This window comes from Lissotriton helveticus, chromosome 7 (assembly GCF_964261635.1).
Source record: "Lissotriton helveticus chromosome 7, aLisHel1.1, whole genome shotgun sequence".
Classification (NCBI taxonomy): domain Eukaryota; kingdom Metazoa; phylum Chordata; class Amphibia; order Caudata; family Salamandridae; genus Lissotriton; species Lissotriton helveticus.
In genome coordinates this window covers 1,659,076,576-1,659,093,849 of record NC_136068.1, presented here as the reverse complement: position 1 = coordinate 1,659,093,849, position 17,274 = coordinate 1,659,076,576, and the positions used below count along the sequence as shown (strand labels likewise).

The window sequence follows — 17,274 nt, the reverse complement described above, 5'->3', positions numbered from 1 at the left end:
TCTACTATCTGCTTTGCTTGTTAAACTATATCTGTACAGCGAGTGCTAAAGTTTCAAGAACAACACGATACAGAATTGTTATGAGGTCTGATCTCCACGACTTCATACTCATAACATAAGTGCAACTTCTGCCAATTCTGGGCATGAGGCGGGTTTTATATTGCTTTGCCGAACACACATACACAACAGTTGATGCGGTTCACATGAAGAGAGAGCTGGTGTATGCTGATGTGATTCCTTCAAATCTAAGACACTAAAGTATGGGCACGCCCTAAACCAACACAAAGAGACCTTCTTAGCAAATAATATAATATGTGTATTAGGGAGGGTGAGATATAAGCAGCCGCGGGCCGTGGAGGGAGTTACGGTGAGGCAGGGAGGCGGGGAGGGGGAGAAGCAGGGTGGAGCCCTCTCTACCTCGCCCCTCCCCCTCCCCGCCTCCCTGCCCCACCGTAACTCCCTCCACGGCCCGCGGCTGCTTATAAGTGTTGCTAACTCTATTCATTTACAGCATGTTAACATACTGTCACCATTCGCTTTTTATGTACTAGTAACTATGCTGGTAATTTTGCTACTGATAATATGTGTACTTGTATTCTCCACCCTGCTTCTCCCCCTCCCCGCCTCCCTGCCTCACCGTAACTCCCTCCACGGCCCGCGGCTGCTTATAAGTGTTGCTAACTCTTATTCATTTACAGCATGTTAACATACTATCACCATTCGCTTTTTATGTACTAGTAACTATGCTGGTAATTTTGCTACTGATAATATGTGTACTTGTATTATCTAAGATACTACGCCTGAGAAGACGGCATTAGTAAATAAACATTTCAAATACACATGTGTTCTTCTTAACTCCATGTTCTGGTTTCTAAGAAATATATAACGACCGACTGTTCATGAGTTCCACGTATCCTGAGGTACTATAAGTTCATATTCTGGATTGTCTAAACATTGAGAGTTTGTTATATCCAATGTGACACTGTACCTAGCTTGCTAAGGAGTTTTTGATTACTAACGTGAGTTTTGGGACACCCTAATTCGCCGAGGTTCCAATCCTCTGTCCACAGTTCTGTGTGAGAACAGAAACCCTGCGACAGGGGCACCCCCGACCCTTGCTGGAGCTTCATCACACTTGCGATACAACTCCAGCAATGCGCCACCTTTACGGCACAGATACATCACGCATCTGTGCTGTTTTTGCCCCATGATGCGCCGCATTGTAAATGCAGCACACCATAGGTGACGGAACAGCGGCACAGAATGACTAACACATCCCTGGTGATGCGCCAGTCATCATAAATGTATCCCTATGCTTCTTATCTTGTTAGAGATGAACCGCCATATGTATCATCAAAGTTTTTTGCATTTCCTAAATAGCGAACTTTAAGGAATAAATAGCGATTCTTTACCATTCCTAGTTTGCGATTAGCTATTTGTTAATTACAAATTACCCATTCATTTCCTTCATTTCCATAGGGCGGTTGGACTCACTTTTAGCTCGAACGGCTGAATGGATTTCCACGAAACTTGGCAAAATTGTAGGGACTGGTAGCCCGATGTGCCTTTGCTATGTCTCAAGATATATGCTCCAGTGGTTTTTACGAAAATTAACTTTGAAAAATATATATTGGGCTACATTGGCCTATATATATGTTGGAGCCCAAATGTAGCCCAATGTAGCCCAATGAAGCCCAATGTAGCCCAATGTAGCCCAAAGATGGCCGCCAGACACACAAAAAAACAAATGTAGCCCAAATATCAGCCAGATGTAGCCCAACTATAGCCCAGTGACAGAATGACCAATCAGCTTCGCAAACCTCCGTTACGCGAAGCGGAGCGCTGTTACAGATATATATCTTTTTTTGAACGTTAATTTCTCAAAATCCACTGGAGCACATATATTGAGACCTAGCAAAGGCACATCGGGCTACCAGTCCCTAATATTTTGCCAAGTTTCGTGCAAATCCATTCAGCCGTTCGATTATTATTATTATTTTTTTTTTTTGCCCCGCGGGGCCCTTTTAAAACCTCCACATCAAACCTAGGGGGTCAGCGAGGATCTACTATGCCCCCTTATAGTTATTTCCCCCTTTGTTTTGACCTCCTCTTGTCTCTCGATCCTACCGAGAGACAAGATGGCGGCCGCTACGGACTTTTTGGAATGTTGACAGACGCCGGAGAACCAATCAGCTTCGCTTCACAAAGCTCCGTTGCGCGTAAAGTACGCGTCCTGGGACGCTGCCAGGTCCGCTGTTACAGATATATATCTTTTTTTAAACATTAATTTCTCAAAATCCACTGGAGCACATATATTGAGACCTACAAAAGGCACATCGGGCTACCAGTCCCTACAATTTTGCCAAGTTTCGTGCAAATCCATTCAGCCGTTCGGGCTAAAAGTGAGGCCAACCGCCCTATGGAAAACTCAATGTTAAAAACACGTTTTGGGACCCCCCTTTTTTCTCGGCCCCCCCTTGACGAACCCCCCCCAAATTTTCAAGGGCTGCTCAGAAACAAAATGTGCCATTTTCCTGAAAATTTCAGCCAATTCCGTCCACAAACGCCAAAGTTATTAGACATAGAATTTTCAAAAATCCCATAGAGAAAAAATCCTAACTATATATACCTACTGGCGACCGCCAGTAGGTAATATATATATATATATATATATATATATATATATATATATATATATATATATATGTGTGCAACATAAAGTAATATGTCAAGATATCTTCCTAGCATTAGAGTACAGTGTCACAGGCAATTGTTAGAAATTAATTTACTTGGACAGGCATGCCTTGCGTGTACATGAAGCGGACATATTTTACATACAACTTGAGACACACTAAAAGCAGTTATTGCAATGGCATTACTTTGTTGAGAATGTTTTTTCCACCACCAACTACTTTGCATATGTAATATTAAAATGTGACATCAAGATATTACCTAAACCAATATGTAACTGCTAAGGGTACATTTACTCACATTGTATTGCCATTGTGATATTTCTTTTAGAAGTTATAGTCTCTGTGTATGAAGCAGTGCACTGTAAAGGTTTCCCATGATCCTCTGCCATGGGAGTATAGTACATCTCAGATACCACTTTCCATCTGCCATTACTGAGGTCTTCAGGATAATTGTGGACATTGCGGTCCTTCCAGTCCCAGGTAAGAGTGGGTGGTGAGGATGGGCAGGTGTGAACAGCAGAACAGGTGATTGTAACAGGCACGCCTTCAGTCATCTCCCCAAGCTCACCTAGGGAGATCTCCTCTGGGCGATCTGCGCAAAACATTGAAAGTGGTAATTTAGCACCAAACATCGTAGGTTGAAAACCCCCTAGAATACACGTTGAGATTATTTAAACCTGTATCTTCATTCATCAAAACAATTCCAAAACTCATGGAATACTAGCAATTTCACATGTCAACATTGAGAGCACAAATCAACATAGTAGTGATCAGCTATTGCAGAGGATGTATGACATTATAACGCATGCTTTTACCACACATGCTTTTACATCGCAACTTTTACAACGCATGCCTTTACAACGCATAGTGTTGAGGGGTGCTGGATAGTGAATAGTTTAATTTACTATTCCAACTCCAGTCCCCGTGGATAGTAGGGAAGGTGTTGGATAGTAAATTAAATCTATTCCCTATCCTAGAGCGTCCCCCAGCGCAATGCGTTGTAATGGTTTGCGTTGTAAAAGTTGCGATGTAAAAGCACTGCGTGGTAAAAGTTGCGTTGTAAAGGATGTTTCCATTGCAGATGTACATATTAAGAACCCGAGTCTTTAAGGCACTTCTGTCTGGATAGCTTTATTTAGCGTTTTGACAATTTGTTTGCATATCAATAATAGCAATCAGAAAGGACATTATACTGATGTGAAAAAATGTCTCCTAGCTCATCAAATATGTGTATTTTGTAAACATATCTATAAGTGACATAGGGGAAAAATAACACCTTAGGGTAGAAGTATATATGTACATGCTATTTTTGTAGTCCAAACCTAACCAAAAGGCAGCGGAGAGCTATAAAGAGTCAAAGAGCAGCATAAAGTTAACCTGTGATAGAAGAAGTGGCTGTGATGTGGTCGGGTAATGCATTGTGAAGGAGAGTTTAATAAAGAGGTGAGTCTTTATCACTTTCATTAATTGGAACAGCTGTGGGGCCGTCCTGATGGATAGGTGGAAAAGACCAGCTGCATAGTGTTTTTTTTACACAGTCTCTAATCTGATGGTGTTCTGGCTGCAGGTGTACTGACAACCACCAGCGATGTTGAGCTTTTCTGCTAGATAAGAACGGGTGCTAGTATTGTAAATGATGTATATGGTTTTGAAGATGGTGCAGGCTGGAAAGGGGAGCCTTCAGGATGGGGGGTGATGTGATCATATTTCTTCAGGCCTGGGATAATGCATACTGCAGTGTGCAGCATGCCCATAAGGGATGTCAGTGTGAAATAAGGAATGACATTTTGCAGAGTGTTGCAACCTTCAAGAAGGGGGAGTACATGTGCCTGAATAGCAGTTTTGAAGGTGATTTCTGGAAGAAATATTTTCACTTTCTTAATAAATGAGAGCTGATAACCAGGCCTTTTTGTTTGTTCCTCGAGGGTGAGGTTGGTATCCAAAGTGAACCCATGTGGCCTGACATTTGGTGAGAGTTGGTGTTAGAATCGTTTGAGGTTCATGTTATTGATAAAGGTGTGTAACTGTTTCTTGTTGTTGTTCTTGGCAAATGACAGAAATTCTGTCATAGTTAGATTAACCTTTAGATCTAACACCCAGGTTTGGATAGTGCATAGGCAGTATCTGGGGCATTGGATGTTTGAAAGCAAGGAGACTTAAGTAGAGCTGTTTATCATCTGCATATTGGTTAATTTTAATGCAGTTACCTGACAGTAATGCACCAAGCTGCTCCATTTAGAAGTTGAAGATAGTAGAGACTAATGAACCCTGGAGAGCGCCGCAGAGGATCAGGATCTTTTGGGATGCGGGGTGCCCGTGTGAACAAACTGGTGTTGTTTGGAGGAGAACCAATGAAGCACATTGCTAATAAATGCCATTCAAGACACCAGGGTGCTTAACAGAGTGTGATCGTAGACTCTCTTGAAGGCAGCTGATAGTTCCAGCAATTTCAGTGGTCAAGAAGAAATCGCCTACTATATGTAAGCATAGAAGGCATGCTGCTGTTTGGTCTGATTCAAAAAGTGGGGGTGGTGATGGACAGAGTATCTGAATTAAACAGAACACTCGTACCCAGTCAAAAGATCAGGGCTTGATCCATCACCGTTTTTTAGCTCACTGCACCATCCCAGCTCAGAACCTGGCTACATACAAATTAGTCTGACCCTGGCCCAGTGCATCATGGGAACAGGGCAGACCAAACTACCAAGCCAATTCTTTACAGGAAAGGAAACAAGCTTCCAGGGACCGGTTTCTGGCATTACAGCCGTCTCCGGCCCGGCTTGCTTGAATCCTGATGGTGCAGTGAGCAAGGGACTCACATCTGAGTATACCCTGCCACACTTGTGGTGGCTAAAACGATTCAAAAAGTGGGGGTGGTGATGGACAGAGTATCTGAATTAAACAGAACACTTGTACCCAGTCAAAAGATCAGGGCTTGATCCATCACCGTTTAGCTCACTGCACCATCCCAGCTCAGAACCTGGCTACATGCAAATTAGTCTGACCCTGGCCCAGTGCATCATGGGAACAGGGCATACCAAACTACCAAGCCAATACTTTACTGGAAAGGAAACAAGCTTCCGGGGACCAGTTTCTGGCATTACAGCCGTCTTCGGCCCGGCTTGCTTGAATCCTGATGGTGCAGAGAGCAAGGGACTCACATCTGAGTATACCCTGCCACACTTGTGGTGGCTAAAACGATTCAAAAAGTGGGGGTGGTGATGGACAGAGTATCTGAATTAAACATAACACTCGTACCCAGTCAAAAGATCAGGGCTTGATCCATCACCGTTTTTTAGCTCACTGCACCATCCCAGCTCAGAACCTGGCTACATGCAAATTAGTCTGACCCTGGCCCAGTGCATCATGGGAACAGGGCAGACCAAACTACCAAGCCAATTCTTTACTGGAAAGGAAACAAGCTTCCGGGGACCAGTTTCTGGCATTACAGCCGTCTTTGGCCCGGCTTGCTTGAATCCTGATGGTGCAGTGCCAGAACCCGGTCCCCGGAATCTTGTTTCCTTTCCAGTGAAGAATTGGCTTGGTAGTTTGGTCTGCCCTGTTCCCATGATGCACTGGGCCAGGGACAGACTAATTTGCATATAGCCAGGGTCTGAACTGGGATGGTGTAGTGAGCTAAAAAACGGTGATGGATCAAGCCCTGATCTGTTGACTGGGTAGGAGTGTTCTGATTAACTCAGATACTCTGTCCATCACCACCCCCTTTTTGAAATAAGCTGTTTGGTCTGAAGCAAGACTGGTAGTTGTGCAGGAATGTTGGAGCATTAATGTTATTTTGGAGTTCAATATATATATAGATGTATATATAGTGTTGCTGTCCTCAACACTTTCAGAAGAGTCCTGACACCATTCTAGGTAAATATAATCTGTGTGGGTACATCATCATACTGTTCCCCTTTTCTACCCTTCCTATGTTCCAATGCTTAAAGACAGTCTCATAAAATATCTGCACAATTTTGCTTTGATCATTATCTTCCTAATTGAAAAGGCTTTAAAGCAAATGTATGGACTCTGAAATTTAAGAATTTACATAGATAAAGTGTTTAAATCGTTCCTGAGTCTGTGGTTGTTTTATGAATGCAAATGTTTGTTTTCTAACTATTATGCTAACACCCTTGATCCCTTAGGACTCTAGGTACCGGTGACGAGGATTGGTAAGTCAAATGGTATAACTACAAGTCCTAAAAGGTTAATTAAAATCCTGATTAGCAAGGGTTACCTGTTCAAAGTGTGTATGTTTATGGGCCCAGGTGAGTATGGTAAAACGAGCAGGTGAACCCGCGCTCCATCAGCATGAACGAGAACATTAAACGTTTTCATTATGTTTTTAGGATATGTTTGCGCACGCAACCTGGGAATCATCCTCGACTCAAGGCTCTCAATGACCAAGCAAGTCAACACCGTCTCCTCCTCCTGCTTCAACACCCTCTGCATACTCCGCAAGATCTACAGATGGATCCCGACTGATAAAAGAAAGACAGTCACCCAGGCCCTTGTCAGCAGCAGACTCGACTACGGAAAGGCCCTCTAGGCAGGAGCCCGGTCCAAGCTCATCAAACGACTACAACGCATCCAAAACGCCTAAGCACGACTGATCCTCGAGGTACCACGCCACAGCCACATCACCACCCATCTGATAAACCTGCACTGGCTCCCCGTCAACAGGAGGATATCCTTCAAGCTCCTCACCCACGCACACAAGGCACTCCACATGACCGGCCCAGCCAACTCAACATACGTCTCTCTTTCTACATCCCCAGCCGCCAGCTACACTCCACTGATTCAAGGGACCTCAAGTGATGGCTTGAGGGGCCGAAGACTGTGCCTGACTCAAGGGACCTCTAGTGATGGCTTGAGGTGTCGAAGCCTGTACCTGACTCAATGGACATCTAGTGATGGCTTGAGGTGGCGAAGCCTGTGCCTGACTCAAGGGACCTCAAGTGATGGCTTGAGGTGCCGAAGAGTATGCCTGATTCAAGGGACCTCTAGTGATGGCTTGAGGTGCCAAAGCCTGTGCCTGACTCAAGGGACCTCAAGTGATGGCTTGAGGTGCCGAAGACTGTGCATGACTCAAGGGACCTCTTGTGAGGGCTTGAGGTGCCGAAGACTGTGCCTGACTCAAGGGACCTCTAGTGATGGCTTGAGGTGCCGAAGCCTGTGCCTGACTCAAGGGACCACTACTGATGGCTTGAGGTGCCAAAGCCTGTGCCTGACTCATAGAGACATCTAGGGATCGCTTAAGGTGCTGAAGCCTATTCTTGACTCAAGGGACATCTAGTGATGGCTTGAGGTGCCAAAGCCTGTGCCTGACTCAAGGGACCTATAGTGATGGATTGAGGTGCCAAAGACTGTGCCTGACTCAAGGGACCTAAAGTGATGGCTTGAGGTGCCGAAGACTGTGCATGACTCAAGGGACCTCTTGTGATGGCTTGAGGTGCCGAAGACTGTGCATGGCTCAAGGGACCTCTTGTGATGGCTTGAGGTGCCGAAGACTGTGCATGACTCAAGGGCCTCTTTTGATGGCTTGAGGTGCCGAAGCCTGTGCTTGACTCAAGGGACCACAACTGATGGCTTGAGGTGCCGAAGCCTGTGCCTGACTCAAGAGACATCTAGGGATGGCTTAAGGTGCTGAAGCCTATTCCTGACTCAAGGGACCTCTAGTGATGGCTTAGAGTGTTGCAGTCTCCTACAAGAAGTATCTGTGTTTGCCTCAAGGGTGCTCTTGTAATGGCTTCAGGTAAAGCAGCCTGCTACAGAAAGCATCTACGTTTGTTGCAAAGGACCTTTACCACCCAAGGTACTGCCGCCTGCATCAGGAAAGTGAGGCTTGGCGTTTTTCAAGGACATGCAAATGAAGTAGGAAGATCTATTGGCTGTGTCAATGCTTGTTTTTAGCTGTGGTGCCGTGCAATCAGCCTATGTTTAACAGAAGGCAGAGCTAGAGAACAACCATAACACCTCAATATCGCATAGCTGTTTCACAAACTTTATTCGACAATTAAGTCATAAAAGTAAACATACATATATTACACCAATGTAGATAAAAAAGACGTTAAAATCCATACAATAAATATTTTAGAAGAGTATTAAACTAGAGTAGACTATGTCGAATTACAGTTTAAAAGGGGTATAAAAACAATTTCATAAACATACATTAATCCAGGGGAATATTGCACAAAGATTCACAAGTGATAGCCCATAAGTATAAGGACAAGTACAGCTTGATCTTCACATTTTTGCCGCTATGTATTTTGTGTGGATTACCCAGGCCCATTTCAAGAATTTAGCCACGGCAACAGCAATTGTAGGCGTCGGGTCTGTAGTTAAGATTCTCAAAGCCTCAGCATGTCTGTGTAGCCCTATCAGTTTACATAAAGGTTTGATCCACATCGATCTGGGGGCTTTGTACAGGGGACAAAAAAATAGAAAGTGGCTAATCGACTCTTGTTTCTCCTCGCAATTTGGGCATTTGTCGATTCCACTTTTATCTGCCCATTTAACTGTAAAAGATCTTACTGGGAGTGATCTTACCCTAAGCTGGAAATAGAGCTTGCGATCCTGTTGTTTGCCAATAATATCCCAATATTGTTCCAGTTTCGGTAGGGCTTTAATGTCCATGAAACAACTAGTTAGATGAGCGGAGAGACCCTCTGACCTTGCTTCGAAGATCACCATCTCCCAATATTTTTCTTTTAGTAGTTTTTTGGAGGGAAAATGAGCGTTTTCCGGGTCCTCCCATAAGTCAGTCATTCCTAGCTTGGAAAGTATCGACTTGATGTTCTTGAGCCAATGAATTCTTTGGGACGTGTCCTTAACCATTATCTCTTTTAGACCATGGGCATAATGCTGTAGTTCTTCTGTCGTCCACAACCGGCGCCAGTAAAGAACTGGACGCAAAAAGGCTAGATCCTGGACCGCCTTTTTTCCAAGGTCCCACATTAGCGGTACTAAGGGGGTACTTATGGGGACGCTAGTAGCTTTTCGGAGAAATTCACTTTCAGCTAGCGTTAATTTCCTAAGGTCTTCAAAACCCCATAGTTCGGCTCCATATAGGGCCGAACCTAGGACCTTCATCCCATATACTTCCAGTAAAGGGCTAATCGGCCTAGTTATTGAGGAGGATTTTTTTTTTTTAAAGGATACCTGACTGCTGGCGGAGTTTTAGGACTACAATGTCCAATTGACTGGACCACCCCAGATCTTTCTGAAGGGTGACCCCCAGGTAGGTAAAGGCGTCTACCCGCTCCAGCGGGGAACCATTCATATTGATCAGCCCTCTAAAAGGTCTGTTTGTCCCGCACGTTTTGCGACCAGTCAGAACCATAGACTTAGTTTTTGTAGTATTTATTTCTAGACCCCTGTCCAAACAAAAATCTTCAAACCGCTTCAGTGCATGCTGGAGTCCACTCAGAGTCTTTGAAATGATGAGAGTGTCGTCCACGAACATGAGGATCGGGACTCGCTCACCAGATATCGCAGGGGCATCGGTCGGCACCAGGGAGAGGAAATCCGCAACCCCGTTCACAAAGAGCGAGAACAAGGTGGACGCCATGACGCAACCCTGCCTTACTCCACGCTCCATTGGAAAGGGCTCGGTAACCTCCCCCTGGGATCCCCACCGTACCCGAGCGAAGGTATCCTCATGCAGGCAGACAATCAGACTCAGAAATTCAGGTGCCAACCCCAGGTCCGCTAAAACATTCCATAGTATATTACGAGGGACCAGGTCAAAAGCCGCTTTTAAGTCGACAAAAACTGCAAACAAAGTGCCCTTTTCCAAGACAACGGTACGCCAGTATAACATGATGAACCGGAAGACCTGGTCAATGGTGCTTGTTTTTGGGCGGAACCTAGCCTGGAGGTGACTTAAAATATTGTCATTATCCATCCAGGACTGAATTCTGCCCAAAACCAGCCGACCCATGATTTTTTAGAAGCAGTCAATTAGACTTATTGGTCTATAATTGGCTGCAAGTGACTTGTCACCCTTTTTATACACCGGCACGATTTCTGCCCCTTTCCATGAGATGGGCACTTCCATCCCTTGGGCAATGGCGTTTGCCACATACAAAATATAAAATCGCCAGCGCCTTCTGTTATTCAGAAATAAATCTGCGGGGACACAATCCATGCCGGTAGCACGCCCCTCAGTGATTAGGTCCAACACCCTGTCCACCTCATTCAAGGAAAGGTAGGTTCCTTATACACAATATGGGAGTAGTCTCCTACGCTTTTACCATTGGCACTGGCAGCATATTGGGGCTTAAAATAGTCGACCCAAGAGTTACGGTCAACATTATTGTGGGGGCTCTCTCCATGTCCTCCCCTGTCCCACTTAAAGATTTCCCAAAAGAGTTTGGGATTCTTTGCCGAGCACGCCACTTTCAAATCCTGCCACAGGCCCTCTTCCCAGTCCTTTTTAGCAGCAATTTGCTTGCGCCTGTAATTCGCCCTGGCCAGTCTTACTGCTCCCATATCTTTAGACTTTAGGGCTATACCCAAGTCCCTCCTAGCTTGGCGGCAGGAACTATTATACCAGCTCTCTGGTTTTTTAACTGTAGCTCTTTTTTTCCCTAAGCTGGGTTTACAGAAATATGATTTCAATTTAGTAAAGGGCCTGTTGTGTGCCTCTAGTAAAAGATAAGGCGGAGAACCTTTCAGTATGACGTCCTCCATAACCTCTAAGGCCCCTTCCAGGTCTCCCTCAATGAAACTAATTATTTCCTGATGCCCAGCGACTTGGCACCATTTAAGGTGACGCTCATCATTTGCCATAACTAGATCCGGATAAGAATGCCCTTGATGAGCGTCATCCCCAGTATAAATACCCAAATTTAACTTTGCGCACGAGGGGTTATGGTCGCTTTCAATACGTGACACAACCTCCATATAGAGGAGAATTGACCACATATTGAGAGAGACAAGTAAGTAATCAATGTTGCTTTCCCTGGCACCATTGTCAAAAGTTTCCTTCCCCATTTTATCTGAAAGTCTACGCCCGTTGGCAGCCCTCAACTCGTTCTCCAGACAGAAACCATTTAGCTGGATAGCAGCCTCGGTCCACTTTTTTATGGGTTTAGTGCTAAGCTGGGGAACTCCCCACCTAGCGTCCTCCTCCTCTGTCAAATGGATATCGTCCAAACCAAGGGGTTGAAAAGTGGTGTTGAAATCCCCAGCAATCAATGTCTTTATGTTATTAGAGGAAGCCTGTAGTAATGTATCCAGTTTAACTACAACTTCCGATTTCTTACCACCTTGGAGCCCCCTGGCGTAAACATTAAAGATGTCAATTTCTAAATTAGCATCGAAGCTAATCCTAACACCAAGAATGTCGTCACATTCAGTGGGGAGCAACTGGGTTTTACATTTTAGGGACTGCTTGACCGATATAACTAGCCCCCCCATAGGTCGCCCTTTAGATTTTTTTACAGCCGGGACAAAAAAGTTCAAATAGCCAACTCTAAACATTGGTTCAACCGCCCAGACTTCTTGAAACAAACAGATGTGAAAAATGGTCAATGAAGTCTGCCCAAGCCTCCGAGTTGAGTTTTGACCCCAGCCTGCCACATTCCAGGAAACCAGCGATGTCCAACTTAGTGGGCCATCAGATAGTGTGGCCAGTTTACCCCGAACGGGTTGTCCCTCTAGACCAGGATGTATATTATGGTGTCTGTTCGTGGACTGATCTACCTCTAGAGCTTTTGGGGTGATGTCACATGTGGTACCTTGCCCAACCTCAACCAGCCCTTCACCATTACTACACTGGGCCTGCACATTCTCTTTCTCATCCTCGAACCCTTCTCTACCAGCCCCTCCCCTACTAACCAATATAAGATTTTCTTGTTCATACTGTCAATCACAGTCCCCTAGCCCCGACAGGGTCTGGAATCTGTTGAACAACCTGATGTTCTCTAAGGGGCAGAAATTAGGTACAGACACCTGAGAAAACATATCCTTCTCAAAGGAAACTGGGGTAGGGGGGGCCATAGAAATAGGCTAGGGGTAGTGCTTGTATCCCAGTAGTCATATCATCGTGAGACCAGTTACAGATGAAGTTGACACATATCTGGTCTCTAAAATTAATAACGATACAATTTCCTGCAACAGTCTTACATCCCCTGCCTATCCAGTTAACTCTCCTAACACCCATAAAACCAGCACGCATATTCACTGGCAATGGGCGGTTTTTATTTAGCCAGAAAATAGATTTGTGCTTTAGATCTTGGTATGATTCTCGTTTCCCACGAGCTAGTGGGGGAACCCCTACCAGAACTACCACAAAAGGGGCTGATTGAGGAGGGAGGTTAATATAGGGTAGAGGAGACTCGCTATGGACTCTGCTTGACGTAGGTAAACTTAGATGTTTGTCCTGCAACTTAGCTCCATCGCCCACAGTTCTCTCTTTATTCAATGACTTTGCACCCGCCCCTGCGAGGTTAGATACAGGGGAAGAAACTACTCCCGACAAGGTGGCTTGTGGTATCGCACTAATTTGGTGTGTGTTTCCCACTCCTTTTTGGGTGACTGGTTGTAGATTAACAATTGGCCCCATTTCAACAGCCTGATCAGGCCTTGCAGTCTGACCTGTCCCAGTTGCACTATTGGAACTAGATGGACCATTGACTACAGTAGGTTTTGGTCTAGGAGTGTGGGTGCTACGGGTTGGACCTGCCTGTTTCTGAGCTGATTCCAGTGAAAGTTCAAGGCACACAGTCTGTTTTCAATGGAGTCCAGCCGATTATGCAATGGGTGACACAATTTCTTGAAGGTGGCCTCCAGTCTTTTCCAGAAGGAAGGACCCAACTCCACATGTGGATCCTCCTCCCTATTGTCCAAACGGGTTCCCTGCCCACTTCTATCAGCCCCATCCAATAGCACGGGGTTGGTTTGAGACGTCACAACTGAGTCATCAGGTGGGTCATCAGGTGGAACATTACTTTTGCCAGATTTTGCTTTTTTCCCACCAACATTGATTTGAGGACCAGGGCGTTTCCTTTTTGTTTGCTCCCTCCCCTTTGGTTGGACCATGATAGCTTTCACTTGGCCAGCAGATTGAGTCTTAATTTTGGGAGAAAATTCTCTGACTAAGTCGCTGTTGGGCACTCCTTCTTTTGGAGAGTTATCACTTATGACCATGATCGCTGATTGCGATGGGGAGGAAATTACCACTCCTGAGAGAGGAAGCGAACCCTGCAAATTAGAATCTGAATAGGTTGGTGATCTAGCATTTGCCAGAGGGCCCAGAAAGGACCTTTTGTCGAAGGATGTATCCAAGGATAGTCTTTTTTCAGTGTCCTTGGCAAGTGCGGTTGATACCCTTATAAGGAAGTTGTCAAGAGTCCCTAATAGTGAACCACCAGTAGATTTCCTACAGCTAGGATCACCATCTTGTAAGGTAGCCATCCTTTTGAGTTACTCAATACTATATTTAGAGAGTCCCAATATGGCACTAACCTTGATTGTAGAGTGGCAGGTGTTAGGGAGGTGGCCCGTCCCGTCCTTTCCCGGCCTTGAACGGGCTTAAACTGGCCCGCCCTTGGCCCGGACTTTGCCCCGTGCTCCGTCCCGCGCACGTCCCGCGTAGCCCAGAACATTTATAAAAGATGAGGAGGCGGGAAGAGGACCAGCTGCTACAGATTAGCAGCGCACTGCCCGCTGGTCCTCGCAGTCCCGCAGGGCTCCGGTGTCGAGTCTCCTCCTCCTCCCCTTCTGAGATCAGCAAAGTCTCCCCCTCACAAGCGGCTCCCGCGAAGCGGGGGCCGTGAGAAGCAAAGTGCGAGCAGGCAGAGTCCAGGGGGCCAAACACGGCAGGCAAGCACACACGCAAGTTGAGGGCAGCAACACCCCTCGGCAAAGATAGCGAATCCAGGCAGGTGAGGTCCCTCGGAGGGTTTATTCAAACGGAGGTGGGGGCGGGAAGAGGACCAGCTGCGGCAGATTAGCAGCGCACTGCCCGCTGGTCTTCGCAGTCCCGCAGGGCTCCGGTGTCGAGTCTCCTCCTCCTCCCCTTCTGAGATCAGCAAAGTCTCCCCCTCACAAGCGGCTCCCGCGAAGCGGGGGCCGCGAGAAGCAAAGTGCGAGCAGGCAGAGTCCAGGGGTCCAAACACGGCAGGCAAGCACACACGCAAGTTGAGGGCAGCAACACCCCTCGGCAAAGATAGCGAATCCCATAGCATAGCACATCAACAGAGGGATCAGGAATACACCCCTAACTCCAAATAATTCTCCCTTTTAGAATATAGGCGACCTGTGTTTCATGATAATGACGAGTATATGTAGAAATTCAGGAGTTTCGGTTGTGTTTTTTAGTGCATTTATTTCATGTGTCTGCAGATTGTTTGGTGCGCTTTTTTGCGGTTTTATATAGCGCAAACTCGACCCTAAGGTATTGAAGCACTTTACATGAGCACCAGTTACATGACACAAGGACACATATGCTTTAAATAGAGATGCCAGAAATAAGTCTGCCTTACCTGAGACTGTGACTCTATACGTCTCGATCTTGGAGGTGAGCGGATGAATCCAGGGGTAATAATCCTCCGCGTCCTCTCCTCGGACATGGTTTATCCGCAGGGAGCAGTTGCCGCTCTTTAAATCTCCCACGAAGTCCGTGCGGCCGCGGTACTCTGGTGGAACCGGATCGGTAGATTTACTGCTATATACCAGTGAGGGCCCCTTCTGTAGGTACCAGTTGATGCTGAGCTCTTCGGGGGCCGCCGGAGGCTCGCGGTTGCTGAAGGTGCAGGGGATCACCACACAGGAGCCTCTCAGGGCCGGGACGGTGAGCCGCAGGAACTGCAGCTGCGCCTGAGAGATGGACACTGCAAGGAGAAACAAGACGGAGGAATCAAGCGTGACGATATAGGACTGTATCGCGAACAGCTGCACTAGCTCAGCCTGCAGCTTGGGGTTGACACGTCTAAACATTAAACATACCACAAGTCCGAATTTGTCGGAGTTAATGCATGCAATGCAGACCGAACAAGTCGGAAACAGGAGCAACCACTCTTTATTTCTCGTGCGATCTGCATTTCTTGCATTAATTCGGAGAAATTTCAAATCATATATATGAAATTAAGACACTTCAAAGGTAAACAACACACAGGTGCTGAACCAGCTAAAAGCTGATCCCATAATAAGGGATGGAATGTTGACACAAAAAGGAGAAAAGTCAAATGAGGTGATAAAGCAGCTATGGCGCTTTCAATCAGGAACTGCCTCATAATGGGCTGCGCTGGGCCAGTAGAGAGCGAAGCGCTTGTATTTTGCGCCTGCGGTGTGTAAAGTGAATTATTTTAATCTGATATTTCTCCGAGTTGGTGCATTATTTTGAACAGCACAACTCAGGAACAGAAGCAGGCAAACACTGTTCACTCTTCCCAGGCTGAGGTGTATTAGATCATCTTGCATTACATAGCACGGAGAAATTTCGGGTTAAATGAGTTCGATTTACACACTGCAGGCGCATAAAACAGGCGCTCTGCTCTGCGCTGAGCGAGACCGGCCTTCTTGATACGGCCAAAGGTTGGATCTCAAGAGAAGAGCATGCATTTAAAGCCTTTTAAAAGAGGACTTGAGTGTAGTAGTATGTAGCTAGGGAGCATCAAACGACTCTGTACGAAGGTTTTACAGATGCCATGAGTAAATATGGGCAACAAAGAGCAACACAATGGGCAAAATAGTATGTAAATGTCTGCAAATCATTATTATTATTTTTTTTCACAACTAAACAGACATTTTTTTCTTGAAATCATCATTTGGCAGGATCTATTAAATTGGCTTTGCCTAATTGTGGAACACATCTTTGTTGTCATCATTGTACCTTTGAAAACTGATAATTCAGCATTTAAAGTATGAAACACTGCCCTCCGCATGTGTGTGGCAGAAAAAGAGAGGGGCATAACAGAGAAGACAAGGAGAAGGCAGGCAGGTTAGGGTGTGTGAGAAGACCACGTGAGTTTTGCGATGGAAATTAAGGACAGCAGAAGTGGCAGTGAGTGAGAACAAGCATTTACAATGCAATAGGTCTCGCATTTACTCGAGTTTGAGCTAATGGCATTGCAAATGGCAGTTCAATTTGCTGTTGTGTTGGTTTTTGTTGGAAATGGCCCTTTTTGCAGGGTTATCCCCAAACTTTTTGCTTCTTCCTCCCTTGTTTTTCCTGACCTGTGGTTGTTGGCAATAGGACTCTGGGCACTTTACCACTGCTGATCAGTGCTAAAGTGCATATGCTCTCTCTGTAAATTGTTATTCTAATTGGTTATCCATGATCAGCATATTTGTATCACCAAGAAGTCCATAGTAAAGTACACTGAGTGTGCCAGGGCTGGTGATACAAATGCTACTAGTGGGCCTGCAGCACTGATTGTGCCACCCACATGAGTAGCCTTAAAATGGCATCTCAGGCCTGTCACCGCAGTGCCTGCGTGCAGTCTGTGAACTGCCATGTCCTCCTGGTCAGTGTCCCCACTGACCAGGCCTAACCCTTCCCTTTCTGTACACATTGGTCACCCCTATGGAAGGCCCAAGGTACCCCCTTGGGCAGGGTGCAGTGTATGTG

At 45.9% G+C, this 17,274-nt stretch overlaps 1 protein-coding gene across 7 annotated transcripts in view; it reads right to left on the bottom strand.

The window, feature by feature from the left end:
* The window catches only part of LOC144770644 (B-cell receptor CD22-like), a 681,379-nt gene that overhangs the window by 293,243 nt on the left and 370,862 nt on the right, over positions 1–17,274 (bottom strand). For all 7 annotated transcript variants that reach the window (XM_078655344.1, XM_078655346.1, XM_078655342.1 and 4 more), the window contains 2 exons: positions 15,188–15,535; positions 2,992–3,285 (listed from right to left, as the gene is read on the bottom strand). In XM_078655344.1, the coding sequence (XP_078511470.1) occupies positions 2,992–3,285; positions 15,188–15,535 (642 nt within the window). The remainder of the gene's footprint in view (positions 1–2,991; positions 3,286–15,187; positions 15,536–17,274) is intronic.